Source organism: Tachyglossus aculeatus, chromosome 1 (genome assembly GCF_015852505.1).
Source record: "Tachyglossus aculeatus isolate mTacAcu1 chromosome 1, mTacAcu1.pri, whole genome shotgun sequence".
Classification (NCBI taxonomy): Eukaryota; Metazoa; Chordata; class Mammalia; order Monotremata; family Tachyglossidae; genus Tachyglossus; species Tachyglossus aculeatus.
The window spans coordinates 51,360,097-51,383,557 of NC_052066.1; the positions used below are offsets into that span (position 1 = coordinate 51,360,097).

General features: G+C 46.5%; 1 protein-coding gene across 2 annotated transcripts; it reads left to right on the forward strand.

The window, feature by feature from the left end:
* Positions 1-2,901: 2,901 nt before the first annotated feature.
* Positions 2,902-21,059, forward strand: DNAJC19 (DnaJ heat shock protein family (Hsp40) member C19). Of its 2 annotated transcripts, none has more exons than XM_038744065.1 (6): positions 2,902-2,974; positions 11,306-11,357; positions 11,524-11,597; positions 17,285-17,364; positions 19,111-19,181; positions 20,913-21,059. In XM_038744065.1, exons 1-6 carry the CDS (start codon positions 2,972-2,974, stop codon positions 20,981-20,983), a joined length of 351 nt encoding a protein of 116 aa, XP_038599993.1. In that variant the 5' UTR covers positions 2,902-2,971; the 3' UTR covers positions 20,984-21,059. The 2 variants fall into 2 exon arrangements, with proteins under 2 accessions (XP_038599993.1, XP_038600001.1); XM_038744073.1 differs by lacking the exon at positions 2,902-2,974 and adding an exon at positions 7,060-7,072.
* The last annotated feature ends 2,402 nt before the right edge of the window (positions 21,060-23,461 follow it).

Here is a 23,461-nt window from a genome sequence, read left to right on the forward strand (position 1 = left end):
TAGTAAGCACTTAATAAATGCCATTATTATTATTATTATTATTATGTGTCAGGCACACAGTCCATGCCCCGCATGGGTCTTACAGTCTTAATCCCCACTGTACAGATGAGGTAATTGAGGTACAGAGAAGTGAAGTGACTTGCCCAAGGTCACACAGCAGACATGTGGTGAAGTCAGCATTAGAATCCATCTCCTACAGACTCCCGGTCCCATTATCCTATCCACTAAATCAGGCTACTTCTCTAGTAGTGGACCAAAACTTTTCTCTTCCTTGCATAAACCAAAATGGGAACATCATCCCCCTCCTCAAAAATCTCCAGGGGTTGTCTACCCACCTCCGTATCAAACAAAAACTCACCACTGGCTTTAAAGTGCTCCATCGCCTTGTCCCCTCCTACCTCACCTCCCTTCTCTCGTTCTGCATCCCGGGCCACACACTCTGCTCTTTCTCACCAACAATCCCTGGCCCACATCCTACCTCTGGCCTGGAATTCCCTCTCCCCTCAAATCCACCGGAAAATTACGCTTCCCCTTTTCAAAGCCTTACTGAAGGCCCATCTCTTCCAAGAGGCCTTCCCATACTAAGCCCCACTTTTCCTCATCTTCCCCTTCCGTTCCACATCACCCTGACTCTGCCCCCGACGGCACTTATATATATATAAGCACTATAAGCATATATATATTATATATATTATATATATAAGTAAAATTATAGATATGTATACATATATATGTATACATATCTATAATTTTACTTATAATAATAATAATAGTATTTGTTAAGTGCTTATTATGGGCCAAACACCGTTCTAAGTGCTGAGGGAGCTACAAGGTAATCAGGTTCTCCCACGTGGGGCTCACAGACTTCATCCCCATTTTACAGACGAGGTAACTGAGGCCCAGAGATAGGAAGTGACTTTTCATTCATTCATTTGATCGTATTTATTGAGCGCTTACTGTGTGCAGAGCACTGTACTAAGCGCTTGGGAAGTACAAGTCGGCAACATATAGAGATGGTCCCTACCCAACAACGGGCTCACAGTTGAGAAGGGGGAGGCAGACAACAAGGCAAAACATGTGGACAGGTGTCAAGTCATCAGAATAGATAGAAGTAAAGCTAGATGCACATCATTAACAAAATAAATAGAGTAGTAAATATGTACGAGTAAAATAAATTCAGTGATGGATCTGTACAAACATATATACAGGTGCTGTGGGGAAGGGAAGGAGGTAGGGTGGGGGGATGGGGAGGGGAGAGGAAAAAGGGGGCTCAGTGTGGGAAGGCCTCCTGGAGGAGGTGAGCTCTTTAGTAGGGCTTGGAAGGGAGGAAGAGAGCTAGCTTGGCGGATGGGCAGAGGGAGGGCATTCCAGGCCCGGGGGATGACGTGGGCCGGGGGTCGATGGCGGGACGGGTGAGAGCGAGGTACAGTGAGGAGATTAGTGGTGGAGGAGCGGAGGGTGCGGGCTGGGCTGGAGAAGGAGAGAAGGGAGGTGAGGTAGGAGGGGGCGAGGGGATGGATGGACAGCCTTGAAGCCCAGGGGGAGGAGTTTCTGCCTGATGCGCAGATTGATTGGTAGCCACTGGAGATTTTTGAGGAGGGGAGTAACATGCCCAGAGCGTTTCTGGACAAAGACAATCCGGGCAGCAGCATGAAGTATGGATTGAAGTGGGGAGAGACATGAGGATGGGAGATCAGAGAGGAGGCTGATGCAGTAGTCCAGACGGGATAGGATGAGAGCTTGAATGAGCAGGGTAGCGGTTGGGATGGAGAGGAAAGGGCGGATCTTGGCAATGTTGCGGAGCTGAGACCAGCAGGTTTTGGTGACGGATTGGATGTGAGGGGTGAATGAGAGAGCGGAGTCGAAGATGACACCAAGGTTGCGGGCTTGTGAGATGGGAAGGATGGTAGTGCCGTCAACGGTGATGGGAAAGTCAGGGAGAGGGCAGGGTTTGGGAGGGAAGATAAGGAGCCCAGTCTTGGACATACTGAGTTTTAGATGGTGGGCAGACATCCAGATGGAGATGTCATTTAGGCAGGAGGAAGGGAAGGGAAGGGAAGGGAAGGAAGGGAAGGGAAGGGGGAGGGGAGGGGAAGGGAAGGGGGAGGGGAAGGGAAGGGAAGGGAAGGGGAAGGAAAGGGAAGGGAAGGAGGAAGGGGGAAGGGGAAGGGGGAAGGGAAGGGAGGAGGAGGGGGAGGGAAGGGGGAAGGAAAGGGAAGGGGGAAGGGAAGGGAAGGGGAAGGGAAAGAGGCAGGAGGAAGAGGGAAGGGGGAAGGGGGAAGGGGAAAGGGGAAAGGGGAAAGGGGAGGGGGGAGGGGAGGGGGGAGGGGAGGGAGGGGGGGAAGGGAAGGGAAGGGAGGGAGGGGGGGGAAGGGAAGGGAAGGGAGGGAGGGGGGGAAGGGAAGGGAAGGGAGGGAGGGGGGGAAGGGAAGGGAAGGGAAGGGAGGGAGGGGGGGAAGGGAAGGGAAGGGAGGGAGGGGGGGAAGGGAAGGGAAGGGAAGGAATGCGTTTGCCCGCCTTCCGCCCGAGCTCCAATGATCCCGGGCCCCGCCCATCCTGGCAGTTTCCCCCCGCCCCCTCCTTTGGGTCCCCGAGGGGGCGGGAGACCGAGCGGCCAGCCAATAGGAGCCCGCCCTCCCCTCCGCCGCGGCCAATCCGCGAGCGGAATCTCCTCCTCCCCCCTCCCGCCCGCCCGCCCGCCCGCCCGCCGGCCGCCCAGCCCTCGCGCCCGCTGGCCAATCCGCGAGCGGAATCTCCTCCGCATTTCCCCGCCCGCCGCCCGGCCCTCGCGCCCGCTGGCCAATCCGCGAGCGGCATCTCCTCCTCCTCCCCCCGCCCCTCGCGCCCTCTGGCCAATCAGAGAGCGGAATCTCCTCGCCCCTCCCGCGCCTCGCGCCCCCTGGCCGCGCGCCGCGTCCCCCCCACTGTGCGGCCTTGCTCTCCGCTTGAGGCCCGAGGCCCGAGGCGAGCCATGGTGAGTGCCTCCCCCCACCATCGTGATGGTGGTGGTTCTATTTATTTTATTGTGTTAATATGTTTTGCTTTCATTCATTCAATCGTATTTATTGTACATATTTTATTTGTACATATTCAGTTCACTTCTCTGTGCCTCAGTTGCCTCATCTGTAAAATGGGGGTTAAGACTGTGAGCCCTCCGTGGTACAACCTGATCACCTTGTAACCCCCCCAGCGCTTAGAACAGTGCTCTGCACATAGTAAGCGCTTAATAAATGCCAGCATTATTATTCTATTTATTTCATTTTGTTAATATGTTTTGTTTTCATTCATTCAATCGCATTTATTGTACATATTTTATTTGTGCGTATTTATTCACTTCACTTCTCTGTGCCTCGGTTGCCTCATCTGTAAAACGGGGATGAAAACCGTGAGCCCCCGCCATGGGACAACCTGATCACCTTGTAACCTACCGAGCGCTTAGCACAGTGCTTTGCACATAGTAAGCGCTAAATAATTGCCATTATTATTATTACTCACTTCTCTGTGCCTCAGTTACCTCATGTGTAAAACGGGGATGAAGAATGTGAGCTCCACATGGGACAACCTGATCACCTTGTAACCTCCCCAGCGCTTAGAACAGTGCTTTGCACATAGTAAGCGCTCATTAAATGCCATCATTATTATTATTGTTCACTTAAGTTCTCTGTGCCTCAGTTCCCTCATCTGTAAAATGGGGATTAAGACCGTGAGCCCCCTGTGGGACAACCTGATCACCTTTTAACCTCCCCAGCGCTTAGAACAGTGCTTTGCACATAGTAAGCGCTTCATAAATGCCATCATTATTATTCTATTTATTTGATTTTGTTAATATGTTTTGTTGTCTGTCTCCCCCTTCTAGACCGTGAGCCCGCTGTTGGGTAGGGACCGTCTCTAGATGTTGCCAACTTGTACTTCCCAAGCGCTTAGTACAGTGCTCTTCACACAGTAAGCTCTCAATAAATACGATTGAATGAATGAATGAACTTATTGAGTGCTCAATAAATACGATTGAATGAATGCATGAATTTATTGAGTGCTCAATAAATACGATTGAATGAATGAATGAATTGAGTGCTCACTGTGTGCAGAGCACTGTACTAAGCGCTTGGGAAGTACAGGTTGCCAACATAGAGAGACGGTCCCTACCCAACAGCGGGCTCACAGTCTAGAAGGGGGAGACAGACAACAAAACAAAATATATTAATAAAGTAAGCACTCAATAAATACGATTGAATGAATGAATGAATGGAGTGCTCAGTAAATACGAATGAATGAATGGAGTGCTCAGTAAATACGATTGAATGAATGAATGAATTTATTGAGTGCTCAATAAATACGATTGAATGAATGAATAAATTTATTGAGTGCTCACTGTGTGCAAAGCACTGTACTAAGCGCTTGGGAAGTACAAGTTGCCAACATGGAGAGATGGTCCCTACCCAACAGCGGGCTCACAGTCTAGAAGGGGGAGACAGACAACAAAACAAAACATATTAATAAAATAAATAGAATAAATATGTACAAGTAAAATAGAGTAATAAATCTGTACAAACATATGTACAGGTGCTGTGGGGAGGGGAAGGAGGTAGGGTGGGGGGGATGGGGAGGAGGAGAGGAAAAAGGGGGCTCAGTCTGGGAAGGCCTTCTGGAGGAGGTGAGCTCGCATTAGGGCTTGGAAGGGAGGAAGAGAGTTTTGTTCTCTGTCTTCCCCCTTCTAGACTGTGAGCCCACTGTTGGGTAGGGACCGTCTCTAGATGTTGCCAACTTGTACTTCCCAAGCGCTTAGTACAGTGCTCTGCACACAGTAGGTGCTCAATAAATATGATTGAATGAATCAATGAATGAATGAGTGAGCCTGTTGTTGGGTAGGGACTGTCTCTATATGTTGCCAACTTGTACTTTTTCCAAGTGCTTAGTACAGTGCTCTACACACAGGAAGCGCTCAATACGATTGAATAATAATAATGATGACATTTATTAAGCGCTTACTATGTGCAAAGCACTGTTCTAAGCGCTGGGGAGGTTACAAGGTGATCAGGTTGTCCCACAGGTGGCTCACAGTCTTAATCCCCATTTTACAGATGAGGGAACTGAGGCCCAGAGAAGTGAAGTGACTTGCCCAAAGTCACAAAGCTGGCAAGTGGCGGAGCTGGAATTTGAACCCATGACCTCTGACTCCAAAGCCCGGGCTTTTTCCACTGAGCCACGCTGATGTTTGAACAGATTTATTACTCTATTTATTTTACTTGTATACATATGGGAAGCAGCGAAAGAGCCCGGGCTTGGGAGTCAGAGGTCATGGGTTCTAATCCCGGCTCCGCCGCTTGTCAGCTGTGTGACCTTGGGCAAGTCACTTAACTTTTCTGGGCCTCAGTTCCCTCATCTGTAAAATGGGGATGAAGACTGTGAGCCCCCCGTGGGACAACGTGGTCACCTTGTATCTCCCCCAGCGCTTAGAACAGTGCTTGACACATAGTAAGCGCTTAGCAAATGCCATTATTATTGTTATTTTATTAATGCTGTCCATATAGCTTTAATTCCATTTATTCTGACGGTTTTGACCCCTGTCTCCATGTTTTGTTTTGTCGTCTGTCTCCCCCTTCGAGACTGTGAGCCCGTTGTTGCATAGGGACCGTCTCTATATGTTGCCAACTTCAAGCGCTTAGTACAGTGCCGTGCACATAGTAAGCGCTGAATAAACACGATCGAATGAATGAATGAACACTGTTCTAAGCGCTGGGGGAGCTACAAGGTCATCAGGTTGTCCCACGTGGGGCTCCCGGTCTTTATTTTCCAGAGAATAATAATACTAATGAGGGTATTCATTAAGCGCTTACTAGTAGAGAAGCACCTCGTGGCTCATTGGCAAGAGCCCGGGCTTGGGAGTCAAAGGTCGTGGATTCGAATACCGGCTCCGCCGCTTGTCAGTTGTGTGACCTTGCGTAAGTCACTTCTGTGGGCCTTAATGACCTCATCTGTAAAATGGGGATAAAGACTGTGAGCCCCACGTGGGACAACCTGATCACCTTGTATACCCTCCCCAGTGCTTAGAACAGTGCTTGGCACATAGGAAGCGCCTAACAAATACCATCATTATTATGTGCCGAGCACTGTTTTAGGTGCTGGCATTGTCCTACACGCTGACTGAGGCCTAGCAAAGTAATAATAATAATGCTAATGGCATTTGTTAAGCACTTACTAGACTGTGAGCCCACTGTTGGGTAGGGACCATCTCTATATGTTGCCAACTTGTACTTCCCAAGCGCTTAGTACAGTGCTCTGCACACAGTAAGCGCTCAATAGATATGATTGAATGAATGAATGAACTTCCTATGTGCCAAGCCCTGTTCTAAGCGCTGGGGGAGATACAAGGTCATCAGGTTGTCCCACGTGGGGCTCACAGTCTTCATCCCCATTTTACAAATAATAATAATGTTGGTATTTGTTAAGCGCTTACTATGTGCAAAGCACTGTTCTAAGCGCTGGGGGGAACACAAGGAGATGAGGTTGTCCCATGTGGGGCTCACAGTCTTCATCCCCATTCTACAGATGAGGGAACTGAGGCCCAGAGAATAATTATAATAATGATGATGATATTTGTTAAGCGCTTACTATGTGCCAAGCACTGTTCTAAGCACCGGGGGAGATACAAGGTCATCAGGTTGTCCCAGGGTGGGGCTCACAGTCTTAATCCCCATTTTACAGATGAGGTCACTGAGGCTAAGTGAAGTGACTTGCCCAAGGTCACACAGTAGGCGAGTGGCGGCGGTGGGATTAGAACCCACGACCTCTGACCCCCCAACCCCGGGTGCTTGCCACGAAGCCGAGTTATTCCTCGGGAAAACCTCGTCCTTTCTCCGCCCCTAAGCCACCCCGCCGACCAGCCCAGCTGCCCTCTGCTTTAATAGTAATGAGGGTATTTGTTAAGCGCCTACTACGTGCGAAGCAGCATGGCTCAGTGGAAAGAGCCCGGGCTTTGGAGGCAGTGGTCATGGGTTCAAATCCCGGCTCCGCCACTCGTCAGCTGTGTCACTTTGGGCAAGTCACTTCACTTCTCCGCCTGAGGTGAGCCATGGTGATGGTGGTGGCGGTTCTATTTATTTTATTGTGTTAATATGTTTTGTTTTCATTCGTTCAATTGTTTTTATCGTACATATTTTGTTTGTACGTACTTATTCACTTCACTTCTCCGTGCCTCAGTTCCCTCATCTGTAAAATGGGGGTTAAGACGGTGAGCCCCCCATGGGACAACCTGGTCACCTTGTAACCTCCCCAGCGTTTAGAACAGTGCTTTGCGCATAGTAAGCCCTTAATAAATGCCATCGTTATTATTCTATTTATTTGATTTTGTTAATATGTTTTGCTTTCATTCATTCAATCGTATTTATTGTACGTGTTTTATTTGTACGTACTTATTCACTTCTCTGTGCCTCAGTTGCCTCATCTGTAAAACGGGGATGAAAACTGTGAGCCCCCGCCATGGGACAACCTGATCACCTTGTAACCTACCGAGCGCTTAGAACAGTGCTTTGCACATAGTAGGCGCTAAATAATTGCCATCATTATTATTATTCACTTCTCTGTGCCTCAGTTACCTCATGTGTAAAACGGGGATGAAGAATGTGAGCTCCACATGGGACAACCTGATCACCTTCCAGCGCTTAGAACAGTGCTCTGCATATAGTAAGCGCTTAACAAATGCCATCATTATTATTATTATTATTACTCTCTGGGCCTCAGTTCCCTCCTCTGTAAAATGGGGATGAAGACTGTGAGCCCCCAGTGGGACAACCTGATCGCCTTGTAACCTCCCCAGTGCTTAGAACAGTGCTTGGCACATAGTAAGCGCTTAATAAATGCCATTATTATCATTATTAATCAATCAATCAATCAATCAATCAATCGTATTTATTGAGTGCTTACTATGTGCAGAGCACTGTACTAAGCGCTTGGGAAGTACAAATTGGCATCACATAGAGACAGTCCCTACCCAACAGTGGGCTCACAGTCTAAAAGGGGGAGACAGAGAACAGAACCAAACATACCAACAAAATAAAATAAGTAGGATAGAAATGTACAAGTAAAATAAATAAATAAATAGAGTAATAAATATGTACAACCATATATACATATATACAGGTGCTGTGGGGAAGGGAAGGAGGTAAGATGGGGGGATGGAGAGGGGGACGAGGGGGAGAGGAAAGAAGCACCGTTAAGCACCGTTATTAAGCACCGTTCTAAGCGCTGGGGGAGATACAAGGTCATCAGGTTGTCCCACACGGGGCTCACGGTCTTCATCTCCATTTTACAGGTGCGGTAACTGAGGCACAGAGAAGTTAAGTGACATAACCAAGGTCACACAGCAAACAAGTGATGGAGGCGGAATTCGAACCCGTGGCCTCTGATTCCCAAGCCCAGGCTCTTGCCACTAACCCTCACTGTTTTACCCCCGACTTGTCCCAGAGCAGTGCCAGCCAGCCCCAGCTTTCCCGTCCTTGGCCGGGGTAATTTTCCTCAGTGGGGGTGGGGAGAGTCCACTACAGAGCCCTCCCAAGGCCTCACCGTGCTCCCAAGCCACGGTTTTCCGGCTCTTGGAAAAACTTCCCGCCTTCAGCTGAGAGCTCACCTCCTCCAGGAGGCCTTCCCAGACTGAGCCCCTTCCTTCCTCCCCCCCTCGTCCCCCTCTCCATCCCCCCCCATCTTACCTCCTTCCCTTCCCCATAGCACCTGTATATATGTATATATGTTTGTACATATTTATTACTCTATTAATAATAATAATAATAATAATAATAATGGCATTTATTAAGCGCTTACTATGTGCAGAGCACTGTTCTAAGCGCTGGGGAATTTACAAGGTGATCAGCTTGTCCCACGTGGGGCTCCCAGTCTTCATCCCCATTTTACAGATGAGGGAACTGAGGCCCAGAGAAGTTAAGTGACTTGCCCAAAGTCACACAGTTGGCAAGCGGTGGAGCTGGGATTTGAACCCATGACCTCTGACTCCAAAGCCCATGCTTTTTCCGCTGAGCCACGCTGCTTCTCTATTCATTTTACTTGTACATATCTATTTTATTTTATTTTGTTACTATGTTTGGTTTTGTTCTCTGTCTCCCCCTTTTATCATCAATCGTATTTATTGAGCGCTTACTATGTGCAGAGCACTGTACTAAGCGCTTGGGAAGTCCAAACTGGCAACATCTAGAGACAGTCCCTACCCAACAGTGGGCTCACAGTCTAAAAGGGGGGGACAGAGAACAAAACCAAACATACTAACAAAATAAAATAAATAGGATAGATAGGTACAAGTAAAATAAATAGAGTAATAAATATGTACAAACATATATGCAGGTGCTGTGGGGAAGGGAAGGAGGTAAGATGGGGTGGATGAGCCCACTGTTGGGTAGGGACTGTCTCTATATGTTGCCAATTTGTACTTCCCAAGCGCTTAGTACAGTGCTCTGCACGCAGTAAGCGCTCAATAAATACGATTGATGATGATGATGTTGGCTCCCAGTGCCCTTGATTCCACCTTCATCTGCTCTGAGTTCCTGAAGCAGTTCACACTCCAAAGGCAAACTCTTTTCTGGCTGTTCGGCGGCTAAAAAAACATCAATTATCAGGCAGAAATGGGCACCGTCCGTTTATTTACATCGATGCCGTTTTGTTTCGTCGTCTGCCTCCCCCCTTCTAGACTGTCAGCCCGTTGTTGGGTCGGGGTTGTCTCTATTTGTTGCCAAATTGTACTTTCCAAACGCTTAGTACAGCGCCCTGCACGCACTAAGCGCTCAAATACGGTTGAATGAATGAGTGATGGAACCGCCCCAAAACTTGAAAGGTTTTCAGCCTCCGCTGTGAATGCAGCCTGGCCCAATGGAGAGAGCCCTGGCTTTGGAGTCAGAGGTCATGGGTTCAAATCCCGGCTCCGCCACGTGCCTGCTGTGTGACCTTGGGCCAGTCACTTAACTTCTCTGAGCCTCGGTTCCCTCATCTGCAAAATGGGGATTAAGACTGGGAGCCCCCTGTGGGACAACCTGCTCACCTTGGATCCCCCAGCGCTTAGAATAGTGCTTTGCACATAGTAAGCGCTTAACACATGTCATCATTATAAGCGCTTAACAAATGCCATTGTTATAAGCGCTTAGTACAGTGCTCGGCACACAGTAAGCGCTCAATAAATGCGATTGAATTTAAAAGGTTAACCAGCAATAACATGGCCTAGTGGGTAGAACGCTGGCCTGGGAGTCAGAAGGACCTGGGTTCTAATCCTGGCCCCGGCCACGTGCCTGCCGTGTGACCTTGGGCAAGTCACTTCACTGCTCTGTCTCTGTTATCTGTAAAATGGGGGTTAAGACTGTGAGCCCCACGTGGGATCTGATTAACTTGCATCTCCCCCAGCGCTACGGGAGAAGCAGCGTGGCTCAGTGGAAAGAGCGGCGGGCTTGAGAGGCAGAGGTCATGGGTTCGAATCCCACCTCCCCCACATGTCTGCTGTGTGACCTTGGGCAAGTCTCTTCACTTCTCCGTGCCTCCGTTCCCTCATCTGGAAAATGGGGATTAAGACTGTGAGCCCCGCATGGGACAACCTCATCTCCTTGTGTTCCCCCCAGCGCTTAGAACAGTGCTTTGCACATAGTAAGCACTTAACAAATACCAATATTATTATTAGAGAAGCTACCAATATTATTATTAGAGAAGCAGCGTGGCTCAGTGGAAAGAGCATGGGCTTTGGAGTCAGAGGTCATGGGTTCAAATCCCGGCTCCTCCGCTTGTCAGCTGTGTGACTCTGGGCAAGTCACTTCACTTCTCTGGGCCTCAGTTACCTCATCTGTAAAAATGGGGATTAATAATGTGAGCCCCACGTGGGACAACTTGATCACCTTGCAATCTCTCCAGTGCTTAGAGCAGTGCTTTGCACATAGTAAGCGCTTAACAAATGCCATCATTATTATTATAGCAGCGGCTTAGTGACAAGAGCCCGGGCTTGGGGAGTCAGAGGTCGTGGGTTCTAATCCCGGCTCCATCACTCATCAGCTGTGTGACTTTGGGCACTTCTCCGTGCCTCAGCTACCTCATCTGGAAAATGGGGATTAAGACTGTGAGCCCCAAGTGGGACAACCTGATTGCCTTCCATCTACTCCAGCGCCTAGAACAGTGCTTGGCACATAGTAAGCGCTTAACAAATACCGTCATCACTGTCATGAATAACAAATACTACTTAAATACCATTTTTAAAAAGTGCGCTTCGCCAAGAACCTGGTAAATGAGGGAAGAAGGTGTAGTAAGTGCTGTTTGTTTTCCCCCTTAGGCCAGTACCGTGGTAGCAGTTGGCCTGACAATTGCTGCTGCTGGATTTGCAGGTTTGTATCTGGCTTCACGGGAGGACAACCCCGACCCTGTCTGACCCATAACGTAACTTAACGTTGACTTTTCCACAAGATTGTAAGATCCCTGAGGGCAGGATTCTGTACAGAGCGCCCGGATACCACTGATCATCTTCCTCTCTAACTTGTGTTCTTTATTAAGGCCGCTATGCATTACAAGCCCTGAAGCAGATGGAGCCTCAAGTGAAACAAGCTCTTCAGGGTCTGCCAAAATCTGTAAGATTTATTTTCCCCTCGCTCTGTCATCATCAGTCGTATTTATTGAGCGCTCACGGTGTGCAGAGCACTGTACTAAGCGCTTGGGAAGTACAAGTTGGCAGCATATAGAGACGGTCCCTACCCAACGGTGGGCTCACAGTCTAAAAGGGGGAGACAGAGAACGAAACCAAACGTGCTAACAAAATAAAATAGAATAGATATGTACAAGTAAAATAAATAAATAAATAGAGTAATAAATATGTACAAACATATACATATATACAGGTATATACAGGCTCTAGAGGCCTTACATTCCCTGTGCTATGATGTGTTAGGGGTAGAGCCAAATAGTCTATTACATTTCATTTAGAGCCGAGGCCAGAATTACAGCGTCGGAGGCCATTCTGGATTTTAGCCAGACTGGGGAAGTGTAGGCCGCAGTGCAGATAGGGGCTGTGACGTGGATGATTGCTCCCATGGGGTGGTGGAATAATAATAATAATAATAATAATAATAATAATAATAATAATAATGGCATTTGTTAAGCACTTACTATGTGCAAAGCACTGTTCTAAGCGCTGGGGAGGATACAAGGTGATCAGGTTGTCCCACGGGGGGCTTACAGCCTTAATCCCCATTTTACAGAGGAGGGAACTGAGGCCCAGAGAATCAATCAATCGTATTTAGTGAGCGCTTACTGTGTGCAGAGCACTGTACAGAGAAGTGAGGTGACTTCATCAATCGTATTTATTGAGCGCTTACTGTGTGCAGAGCACTGTACGAAGCACTTGAACGCTGTTCTAAGCGCTGGGGAGGTTGCAAGGTGATCAGGTTGTCCCACGGGGGGCTCACAGCCTTAATCCCCATTTTACAGAGGAGGTAACGGAGGCCCAGAGGAGCGAGGTGACTTGCCCAAAGTCACACAGTTGACAAGTGGCCGAGCGGGGATTTGAACCCACGACCTCTGACTCCAAAGCCCGGGCTCTTTTCCACTGAGCCACGCTGACCCGGCTTCTTTCCAGTTTACTTGGACTCACAGATTCGGGGCACCCCAGCCCCATGCGTGGGGGTGCCGGACGAGCACCCTAATTGGCCTGAATTCGGTCCAAGTTCAGATTTGTGCTGATCAAAGTCTGACTTCGGGGACTTATGAGCAGGTCCCCAATCAATCAAGCCGTTCCAACCAATCAGCGGTATTTATTGAGCGCTTACTATGTGCAGAGCACTGTACTAAGGGCTTGGGAGAGTGCAATACAATAATAATAATAATGGCATTTATTAAGCGCTTACTATGTGCAAAGCACTGTTCTAAGCTCTGGGGAGGTCACAAGGTGATCAGGTTGTCCCACAGGGGGCTCACAGTCTTCATCCCCATTTTCCAGATGAGGGAACTGAGGCCCAGTGAAGTGACTTGCCGAAAGTCACACAGCTGACAGTTGGCGGAGCCGGGATTTGAACCCATGACCGCTGACTCCAAAGCCTGGGCTCTTTTTCCACTGAGCCACGCTGCAAAAGAATTGGTAGAAGTTCCCCGCTCATAGCAAGCTTACATTCTAGAGGGGGAGATGTTAACATAAATAAATAAATAATAAATAAATAAATAATAAATAAATGCCATCGCTATAAATAAATGAGTCATTTACAGTATATAATGTAAAGATATGTCCATAAATGGTGTGGGGTTGGGGGTGACTATCAAGTGCCCAAAGGTCATAAATCATCAATCGTATTTATTGAGCGCTTACTATGTGCAGAGCACTGTATTAAGCGCTTGGGAAGTACAAGTTGGCAACATATAGAGACAGTCCCTACCCACCAGTGGGCTCACAGTCTAAAAGGGGGAGACAGAGAACAAAACCAAACATACTAACAAAATAAATAGAATAGATATGTACAAGTAAAATAAATAAATAAATGAATAGAGTAATAAATCCAACTTCAGGTCCAGATCTAGAAAGGGGAGTGGAACTGGGATCACTAGCATCCTCCTCCGTGGACTGCGGGCCCAATATGGGACCACCACTGGCCGCCAAGTAAGACCTTAATAAATACCACCCAGCCCGGATACTGGTGCTGTATAGAGAAGCAGTGTGGCTCAGTGGAAAGAGCCCAGGCTTTGGAGTCAGAGGTCATGGGTTCAAATCCCGGCCAATTGTCAGCTGTGTGACTTTGGGCAACTCACTTCACTTCTCTGGGCCTCAGTTCCCTCATCTGTAAAATCAATCAATCGTATTTATTGAGCGCTTACTGTGTGCAGAGCACAGTACTGTTTGAGAAGTACAAGTCGGCAACACATAGAGACAGTCCCTACCCAACAGTGGGCTCACAGTCTAGAAGGGGGAGACAGAGAACAAAACCAAACATATTAACAAAATAAAATAAATAGAATAGATATGTACAAGTAAGATAAATAAATAAATAGAGTAATAAATATGTACAAACATATATACATATATACAGGTGCTGTGGGGAAGCGAAGGAGGTAAGATGGGGGGGATGAAGACTGTGAGCCTCCTCCCGTGGGACAACCTGATCACCTTGTAACCTCCCCAGCGCTTAGAACGGTGCTTTGCACATAGTAAGCGCTTAATAAATGCCATCATTATTACTATTATTATTCATTCGTTCATTCAGTTGTACTTATTGAGCACTTACCGTGTGCAGAGCACTGCACTAAGCGCTTGGGAAGTACAGGTCGGCAACATATAAAGACGGTCCCTACCCAACAACGGGCTCGCAGTCTAGAAGGGGGGGACAGACAACAAAACAAAACATATGGACTAGTGTCAAGGCATCAGAATAAATAGAAATAAAGCTAGATGCACATCATTAAGAATATAAATAGAATAGTATCATCATCATCATCATCAATCGTATTGAGCGCTTACTGTGTGCAGAGGACTGTACTAAGCGCTTGGGAAGTACAAATTGGCAACATATAGAGACAGTCCCTACCCAACAGTGGGCTCACAGTCTAAAAGGGGGAGACAAAACCAAACATACTAACAAAATAAATAGAATAGATATGTACAAGTAAAATAAATAAATAAATAAATGAATAGTAAATATGTACAAGTAAAATAAATAGAGTAATAAATCTGTACAAACATATATACAGGTGCAGTGGGGAGGGTATATCTTTCTTCTTCCTTTTCTGCCACCCTTCCCTCACATTATAGCACAACTCCTAAAAGCTTTTCTACCTATATAATGATAGCATTTATTAAGCACTTACTACGTGCAAAGCACTGTTCTAAGCGCTGGGGGATGCAAGGTGATCAGGTTGTCCCACGGGGGGCTCACAGTCTTCATCCCCATTTTACAGATGAGGTAACCGAGGCCCAGAGAAGTGAAGTGACTTGCCTAAAGTCACCCAGCTGACAATTGGCAGAGCCGGGATTTGAACCCATGACCATTGCCTAACATACCTCTCTCCCGCTAAGCCCCGTTTCGGATAGTGGAGTGCTTGGCGTTCAGTAAGCACCTGACATACCACAATTATTTATTATGATTATTCTTCAGGGAGCCCAAGCCGTCTCCTTCCTGTGGGATATCATGCCCCTCGCAGACACCATGTGGGGTCACTTTCTAACACTGGGGAGAAGAAAAAAATCCTGCCTCACAGGATTTATCTTTATAGTATGTTTCTTTCCTTAGGACTTCATTTATCATCAATCGTATTTATTGAGCGCTTACTGTGTGCAGAGCACTGTACCAAGCGCTTAATTTATCCTTTTATTTATAAAAGGATATAAATTATTTATAATTTATCCTTTTATTCGCCACCCCCGCCCCTTCCCCTTCACTTTCTCTCTGGTCTCCTCCTTTGGAAGGACAGGGGTTTTCACCTGTATTTAGAAAATGTAGGGTTTCACTTTGAACAGCCCCTTGCCTTTGCAACCTGCTCTCTTCTCACTCCTTCCATACACCCAGAGCTGCTCTGAAGGCCAAGGGTGTTTATTGATTTTACTTGTACATATTTACCCTTCTGTTCATTTTGCTAATGATGTGCATCTAGCTTTAATTCTATTTCTGATGATTTTGACACCCGTCTCCGTGTTTTGTTTCGTGGTCTGTCTCCCCCCTTCTAGACTGTGAGCCCGTTGTTGGGTAGGGACCGTCTCTAGATGTTGCCAACTTAGTACGGTGCTCTGCACACTGTAAGTGCTCAATAAATATGATTGAATGAACGTAGGGCAGCAGGGCATTTCTTGCTATGCAATCTCCCCCCCTTAGTCAGTAGTTTTTATTGAGTGCTTATTGTGAAGAGCACAATACAACAGAACTAGCAAACACGTTCCCTGCCCTCCGTGCTTTGCTTCCAAGGCATGATCCTATGATGGCAGTGGGAGCAATTTGCCACCTCACCTCCTCTGGCCGCCCCCTCACCGCTTTTCGTTTGACTCCCTAAATTTTCTTACTTTTTTGGGCAGCCAAATAACAGCTAAACTTAACCGCTGCTCTTAGCACTGCACCCCATTGGCCACATATTCTAAGAAGAAACTTGCCGTAGGACATAGCCGTCTCGCCCCTTGAATACCGCCGCTCGGAATCGCAACCTGAAAGATTTACCTCCACGTCATTATCTCTGGACGCTTCCTTCTCTCTCCTCGACGGGGACAAAACCCACTCACGTCATTGCCTCTTTTTATACCGTGTTTCTTTTCTAGTCCACCTGCTGACCTCAGCGGCCTCCAGTGTAGTGAGCTTAGCTGTCCTGCCACTGATCGCTGTTTGGATTTAGCAGTGCAGTTTGTCATTGGAAAAGGGGGGGGGGGGGTTAAGACTGGCTTTATTTTAACAGTGCAAGTTAAACTGGTTAGTATTGCTTGAAGGTTAAATCGCCAACTGCCGAGGACAGATACAATTTCACTTGAACTGGATTTTCACACAGCAGGGCTTAGGGAACGTATCGGCTAATTCTGTGTATTATATCCTCCCAACTGCTTAGTACGGTGCTCTACATGTAGCATGCACCCAATAAATACCATTGATCAGTCCCGGCTCTGCCGCTTGTCTGCTGTGTGACTTTGGGCCAGTCACTTCACTTCTAAGCCCTGCTGAGAGCTCACCTCCTCCAGGAGGCCTTCCCAGACTGAGCCCCTTCTTTCCTCTCCCCCTCGTCCCCCTCTCCATCCCCCCGTCTTACCTCCTTCCCTTCCCCACAGCACCTGTATATATGTATATATGGTTGTACATATTTATTACTCTATTTATTTATTTATTTATTTTACTTGTACATTTCTATCCTATTTATTTTATTTTGTTGGTATGTTTGGTTCTGTTCTCTGTCTCCCCCTTTTAGACTGTGAGCCCACTGTTGGGTAGGGACTGTCTCTATGTGTTGCCAATTTGTACTTCCCAAGCGCTTAGTACAGTGCTCTGCACATAGTAAGCGCTCAATAAATACGATTGATTGATTGATTGATTCTCTGTGCCTCAGTTCCCTCATCTGTAAAATGGGGATTGAGACTGTGAGCCCCCCCCTTGGGACAACCTGATCACCTTGTAACCTCCCCAGCGCTTAGAACAGTGCTTTGCACATAGGAAGCGCTTAATAAGTGCCATCAAAAAAAAAAGACCATTTTTCCCCCAAGTACCTTTTTTCTGTCATCTTAGAAAAAGACCTATGTAGAGACTCCCAGCCTAGTAAAGTCATACTTTTTAATCCATTACCTGTTCTGTTAATGAATTTCCCATTTCAGGCATTTAGTAGTGGCTATTACAGAGGTGGTTTTGAACCCAAAATGACGAAACGGGAAGCAGCGTTAATATTAGGAATAAGGTAAAGCAAGCACTCCGTTGAGTTTTCTTTTTGTGTGTGTGGTGTTGGGGTTTGGGGAAATCTTCCTTTAGGATGGGTGCCGCTGTGCTACCGGCTTTCGGGTGACGGCAGGCCATTAATTCCACCTTTCCCCCTCCCCTTTCTAAACCACTGTAGCCCTGAATTCCAGGGAGCCTTCTTTTAACTGAAAGGCAGAGGTCAATTGTGATTTCCATCAAGGGCAAAAGAGTTGATTTGGGGGACTTAGTTTCCTCATCAGGGGTATCTGTTGCGCATCCCTTTTTTCTACTGATGCTGCCTTCCTCCTGAGGGCCTTTGAGGAGGGTCCCGACCAACTTGGGTTGCAGTGTATTTCCCTCCCGCAAGCGCGTAGTACGGCACTCCAAATCAAGTAAGCCTGCAAATACCGTGTACCAAAAAAGCCTTCTAGGAGTATAATCAACCTGTTAACTCCATAAAGCCTGGGCACGAGGCCCCAGACTGGAAGTGGGGATTAGCCTTTTGTCCCCCCTCTGTCCGAAGGAGCGGTAATCAATCAATCAATCGTGTTTATTGAGCGCTTACTGTGGGCAGAGCACTGTACTAAGCGCTTGGGAAGGACAAGTTGGCAACATATAGAGACAGTCCCTACCCAACAGTGGGCTCAGTAATCAATCAATCAATCGTATTTGAGCGCTTACTGTGTGCAGAGCACTGTACTAAGCGCTTGGGAAGGACAAGTTGGCAACATATAGAGACGGTCCGTACCCAACAGTGGGCTCACAGTCTGCTTGTGTACAGGGAAATGTTTATGCTCGTGTGCGGCCTTGCCTCCTTGGGCAAGTCAGCACCCCTGGGCATTCAGCTGGTCAGGCCGGGCTCCAAAATCTTAGCCCACTCTCCAGTAGTGCTACAGCACCAGGGCACCGCAGCCCTTAAAAATTAAAAAATGGCCCGACAGGAGCCATTATGCGGTTGCCATTGGGCTCGCCCTTCCTCCTTCCCTATTGCTGGCCACGTTCCCGAGGGAATAAGGCTGGGCCGTGAAGGTCTCGGGGAATCCTGGGGCTCACAACAGTCTTGCCCGCAGTCACTCACTTGGAAGAGAAGCAGCGGGGCTCAGTGGAAAGAGCCCGGGCTCTGGAGTCGGAGGCCATGGGTTCAAATCCCGGCCCCGCCAGTTTGAGCAAGTCACTTCGCTTCTCTGGGTTCCCTCATCTGTAAAACGGACTGTGAGCCCCACGTGGGACAACCTGATCACCTTGTATTCCCCCCCCAGCACTTAGAACAGTGCTTGGCACATAGTAAAAGCTTAACAAATACTATCATTATTATTATTATTATATATCTTTTGACTAGTTTTAGGACTAATTTAAGCATCTTAAGTCTGTGTGGGCGAATATTGCCAACATTCAAAAGCGTGTGTGAAAACTCACTAAGGTATTATGATCATCGTCCAAAGTGCAAGTGACATGCAGTCGGTTCTTCTGTTGGGTGGGGGTTGTATTCCTGAAGGAACTAGCCTTACCCAAGACTGTTTCTGATATCCAGAAGCACATTTTGTGTAGCACGATATGTGTGGTATCCAGAAGCACGTTTTCCCCAATTCTTCAATAGCTTTCCATTCGAAACGCTTAATGGAAGCAAAATGTTCAGTGAAAGCACACATTTTTGAAAAATGGACCGTTTTGGAAAGGTTTCAGTACGGGATATATTGTTAAAAGTTGTCCGTGGTCTGACAGAGAACTGTTTTCCTTCACAAATTAGTCCTACGGCCAATAAAGGAAAGATTAGAGATGCTCACCGACGAATCATGCTCTTGAATCACCCGGACAAAGGTATGTCCATGATCAAAAAGTACCTGCCATTAGCCGTAGAGAAGCAGCGTGGCTCAGCGGAAAGAGCCCGAGCTGGGGAGTCTGAGGTCATGGGTTCTAATCCCGGCTCTGCCACTTGCCAGCTGTGTGACTTTGGGCAAGTCACCTCACTTCTCTGGGCCTCACTTACCTCATCTGTAAAATGGGGATGAAGGCTGTGAGCCCCATGTGGGACAACCTGATTACCTTAGAACAGAGCTCAGCACATAGTAAGCGCTTAACAAATGCCATCATCATTATTATTATTGTTATTAGCTCCGGTGCTGATTTCTGATTTGAATTAGAAAGTGAAATGATTACAATTCAGCACCTTATCCTCTTTGCCAATCCACCAAGATTTTAAGTTAATGGATTTTTGGTTTAAGAAGCGTGGGGCATTTATACAGCCCCTTCCAACCAAGATAAAATGCAACTCATTTTTCAGCATGGCATAGCGGATAAAGCACAGGCCAGACAACCTGATTACCTTAGAACAGAGCTCGGCACATAGTAAGCGCTTAACAAATGCCATCATTATTATTATTAGCTCTGGTGCTGATTTCTGATTTGAATTAGAAAGTGAAATGATTACAATTTAGCACCTTATCCTCTTTGCCAATCCACCAAGATTTTGAGTTAATGGATTTTTGGCTTAATAAGCGTGGGACATTTATACAGCCCCTTCCAACCAAGATGAAATGCAACTCATTTTTCAGCATGGCATAGTGGATAACGCACAGGCCAGAGAACCTGAGTTCTAATGCGGCTCCACATGCTTGCCCGCTGTTAAACCTTGGGCGGATCACTTAACTTAGCTGTGCCTCAGTTTCCTCCACTGCAAAATGGGGATTAAGAGCCTGTTGTCCCTCCTACTTAAATGGTGAGTCCCATGTGGCACAGGGACTGTGTCTGGCCTGATAATTGTATCTACTCAGCGCTTAGAACAGTGCTTTGCATATAGTAAGCGCTTAATAAATGCCACCATTATTACTTAGAACAGTGCTGGACATACAGTAGTGCTCTGCACACAGTAAGCGCTCAATAAATAAGGTTGATTGATTAATTGATTAAAAAAAAGACCCTTAGCATTATTTAAAACTAGAGTCAAATGAAAGCGTCAGAACCCAAGATGCCCCCAGTAAGCCAGAAAGTCAAAATTAATCAATCAATCAATTAATCGTATTTATTGAGCGCTTACTGTGTGCAGAGCACTGTACTAAGCGCTTGGGAAGTACAAGTTGGCAACATATAGAGACAGACCCTCCCCAACAGTGGGCTCACAGTCTAAAAGGGGGAGACAGAGAACAAAACCAAACATGCTAACAAAAGAAAATGAATAGATATGAACAAGTAAAATAAATAGAGTAATAAATATGTATAAATATGTTCTAATAAATTAGAGGGCCAGCACTAAATTTCAAAAATTGTACAATGTTCCATGCTTTATCCCAAAAGTTTACAAAATAAAATCTCAGCCCCAATCGACTCTCTCTTGGTATTTGTTTCATCAAGCACTCAGTACAGTGCTCTGCACACAGTAAGCGCTCAATAAATACGACTGAATGAATCTGATGCTTCTGATTCGTCTTGGCTGTAATTTAAGTCCACATCTATGAGGACTTCGGTCACAATTAAACTCGATTATTGGGGGAAAATCTTATTTTATCCTGTTGCTTTAGACTATAATTATTCATTTTAATTTTTTTCCTCTAGGAGGATCGCCTTACGTGGCTGCCAAAATCAATGAAGCCAAAGATTTACTAGAAGGTCAAGCGAAGAAGTGAAAGACATGAAACTTAAATTTATATATAAAGTAGTTTATGTATATGAGCATTAATTTTTGTAGAATAAATGACCTAATAAAAGCCAGAATTTTTTTTTTAAATTTTATCCACTTAGAACAAATGAGATTGAAAGCTACTCGATTACATCCTGGGATCCCATTTTCTCTCCTGCGCCTCCGTCTTATTTTCCAATCACATCTCTTTAATGTTTAAAGGTTAGTGTTTAATCTTTAATCACATCTCATTAAGCGCTTAGTACAGCGCTCTGCACATAGTAAGCGCTCAATAAATACGATTGATGATGATCTCTCCTCTCCCACATTGAGTCCCGTGCCAGGGCCTGTTAGTTCTTCCTCCTTGACGATTCCAGAAATCGGCCCTTTCCTCTCTGTTCAAATTACCAGAGCAAACCCCGGCTCTGCCAATTGTCAGCTGTGTGACTTTGGGCAAGTCACTTCACTTCTCTGTGCCTCAGTGACCTCATCTGTAAAATGGGGGATTGAGACTGTGAGCCCCACGTGGGACAACCCGATCACCTTGTAACCTCCCCAGCGCTTAGAACAGTGCTTTGCACATAGTAAGCGCTTAATAAATGCCATTATTATTATTATTATTATTATTATTATTATTATTATTATTACCACGCAGTTGACCGGGCAGTGGGATGGTATTCCGATTTGACTTCTGCATCAGCATCCTCAAAAGTCTTTCGTTAAGTCATTTAAACATATTTATTAAGCGTTTACTGCATGCAGAGCACTGTACTAAGCGCTTGGGAAAGTACAACAATACTGTGACATTCCCTGTCCACAACGAGCTAGATGAGGGAAGACGGACCGTCATTCATTCGTTTAATCGTATCTATTGAGCGCTTACTGTGTGCAGAGCACTGGACTAAGCGCTTGGGAAAGTACAATACAACAATAGTGTGACGTTCCCTGTCCCCAACGAGCTAGATGAGGGAAGACGGACAGTCATTCATTCGTTTAATCGTATCTGTTGAGCGCTTACTGTGTGCAGAGCACTGTACTAAGCGCTTGGGAAGTCCATCATTTGAGAAGCAGCGTGGCTCAATGGAAAGAGCGCGGGCTTTGGAGTCAGAGGTCATGGGTTCACATCCCGGCTCCGCCAATTGTCAGCTGTGTGACTTTGGGCAAGTCGCTTCACTTCTCTGTGCCTCAGTTACCTCATCTGGAAAATGGGGATTAAGACTGTGAGCCCCCCGTGGGACAACCTGATCACCTTGTAACCTCCCCAGCGCTTAGAACAGTGCTTTGCACATAGTAAGCGCTTAATAATGCCATCATCATCATCATCACAAGTCGGCAACATCTAGAGACGGTCCCTACCCAACAATGGGCTCACAGTCTAGAAGGGGGAGACGGACAACAAAACAGAACGCGTGGACATTCATTCAATCATTTATTGAGCACTTACTGTGTGCAGAGCACTGTACTAAGCGCTTGGGAAGTACAAGTTGGCAACATAATGGTGGCATTTATTAAGCGCTTACTATGTGCAAAGCACTGTTCTAAGCACTGGAGAAGTTACAAGGTGATTAGGTTGTCCCATGTGGAGCTCACAGTCTTTGGCACCGTTTTACAGATGAGGTAACTGAGGCACACAGAAGTGAATAATAATAATAATGATGATGGCATTTATTAAGAGCTTACTATGTGCAAAGCACTGTTCTAAGTGCTGGGGAGGTTACAAGGTGACCAGGTTGTCCCATGGGGGCTCGCAGTCTTCATCCCTGTTTTACAGATGAGGGAACTGAGGCACAGAGAAGTTAAGTGAATAAATACGTACAAATAAAATATGTACAATAAATATGATTGAATGAATGAAAACAAAACATATTAAAATCAATCAATCGTATTGAGCGCTTACTGTGTGCAGAGCACTGTAATAAGCGCTTGGGAAGTACAAGTTGGCAACATAGACGGTCCCTACCCAACAGCGGGCTCACAGTCTAGAAGGGGGACACAGACAACAGATCCAAACATACTAACAAAATAAAATAAATAGAATAGATATGTACAAGTAAAATAAATAGAGTAATAAATACATACAAACATATATATACATATAGAGAAGCAGTGTGGCTCAGCGGAAAGAGCCACAGCATGGCTCAGTGGTAAGAGCACGGACTTTGGAGTCAGAGATCATGGGTTCAAATCCCGACTCCGCCAATCGCCAGCTGTGTGACTCTGGGCAAGTCACTTAACTTCTCTGTGCCTCAGTTACCTCATCTGCAAAATGGGGATTAAGACTGTGAGCCCCCCGTGGGACAACCTGATCATCACCTTGTAACCACCCCAGCGCTTAGAACAGTGCTTTGCACATAGTAAGCGCTTAATAAATGCCATTAAAAAAAAAAAGGGCACGGGCTTTGGAGTCAGAGGTCATAGGTTTGAATCCCGGCTCCACCACAAGTCTGCTGTGTGACCTTGGGCAAGTCACTTCACTTCAGCGTGG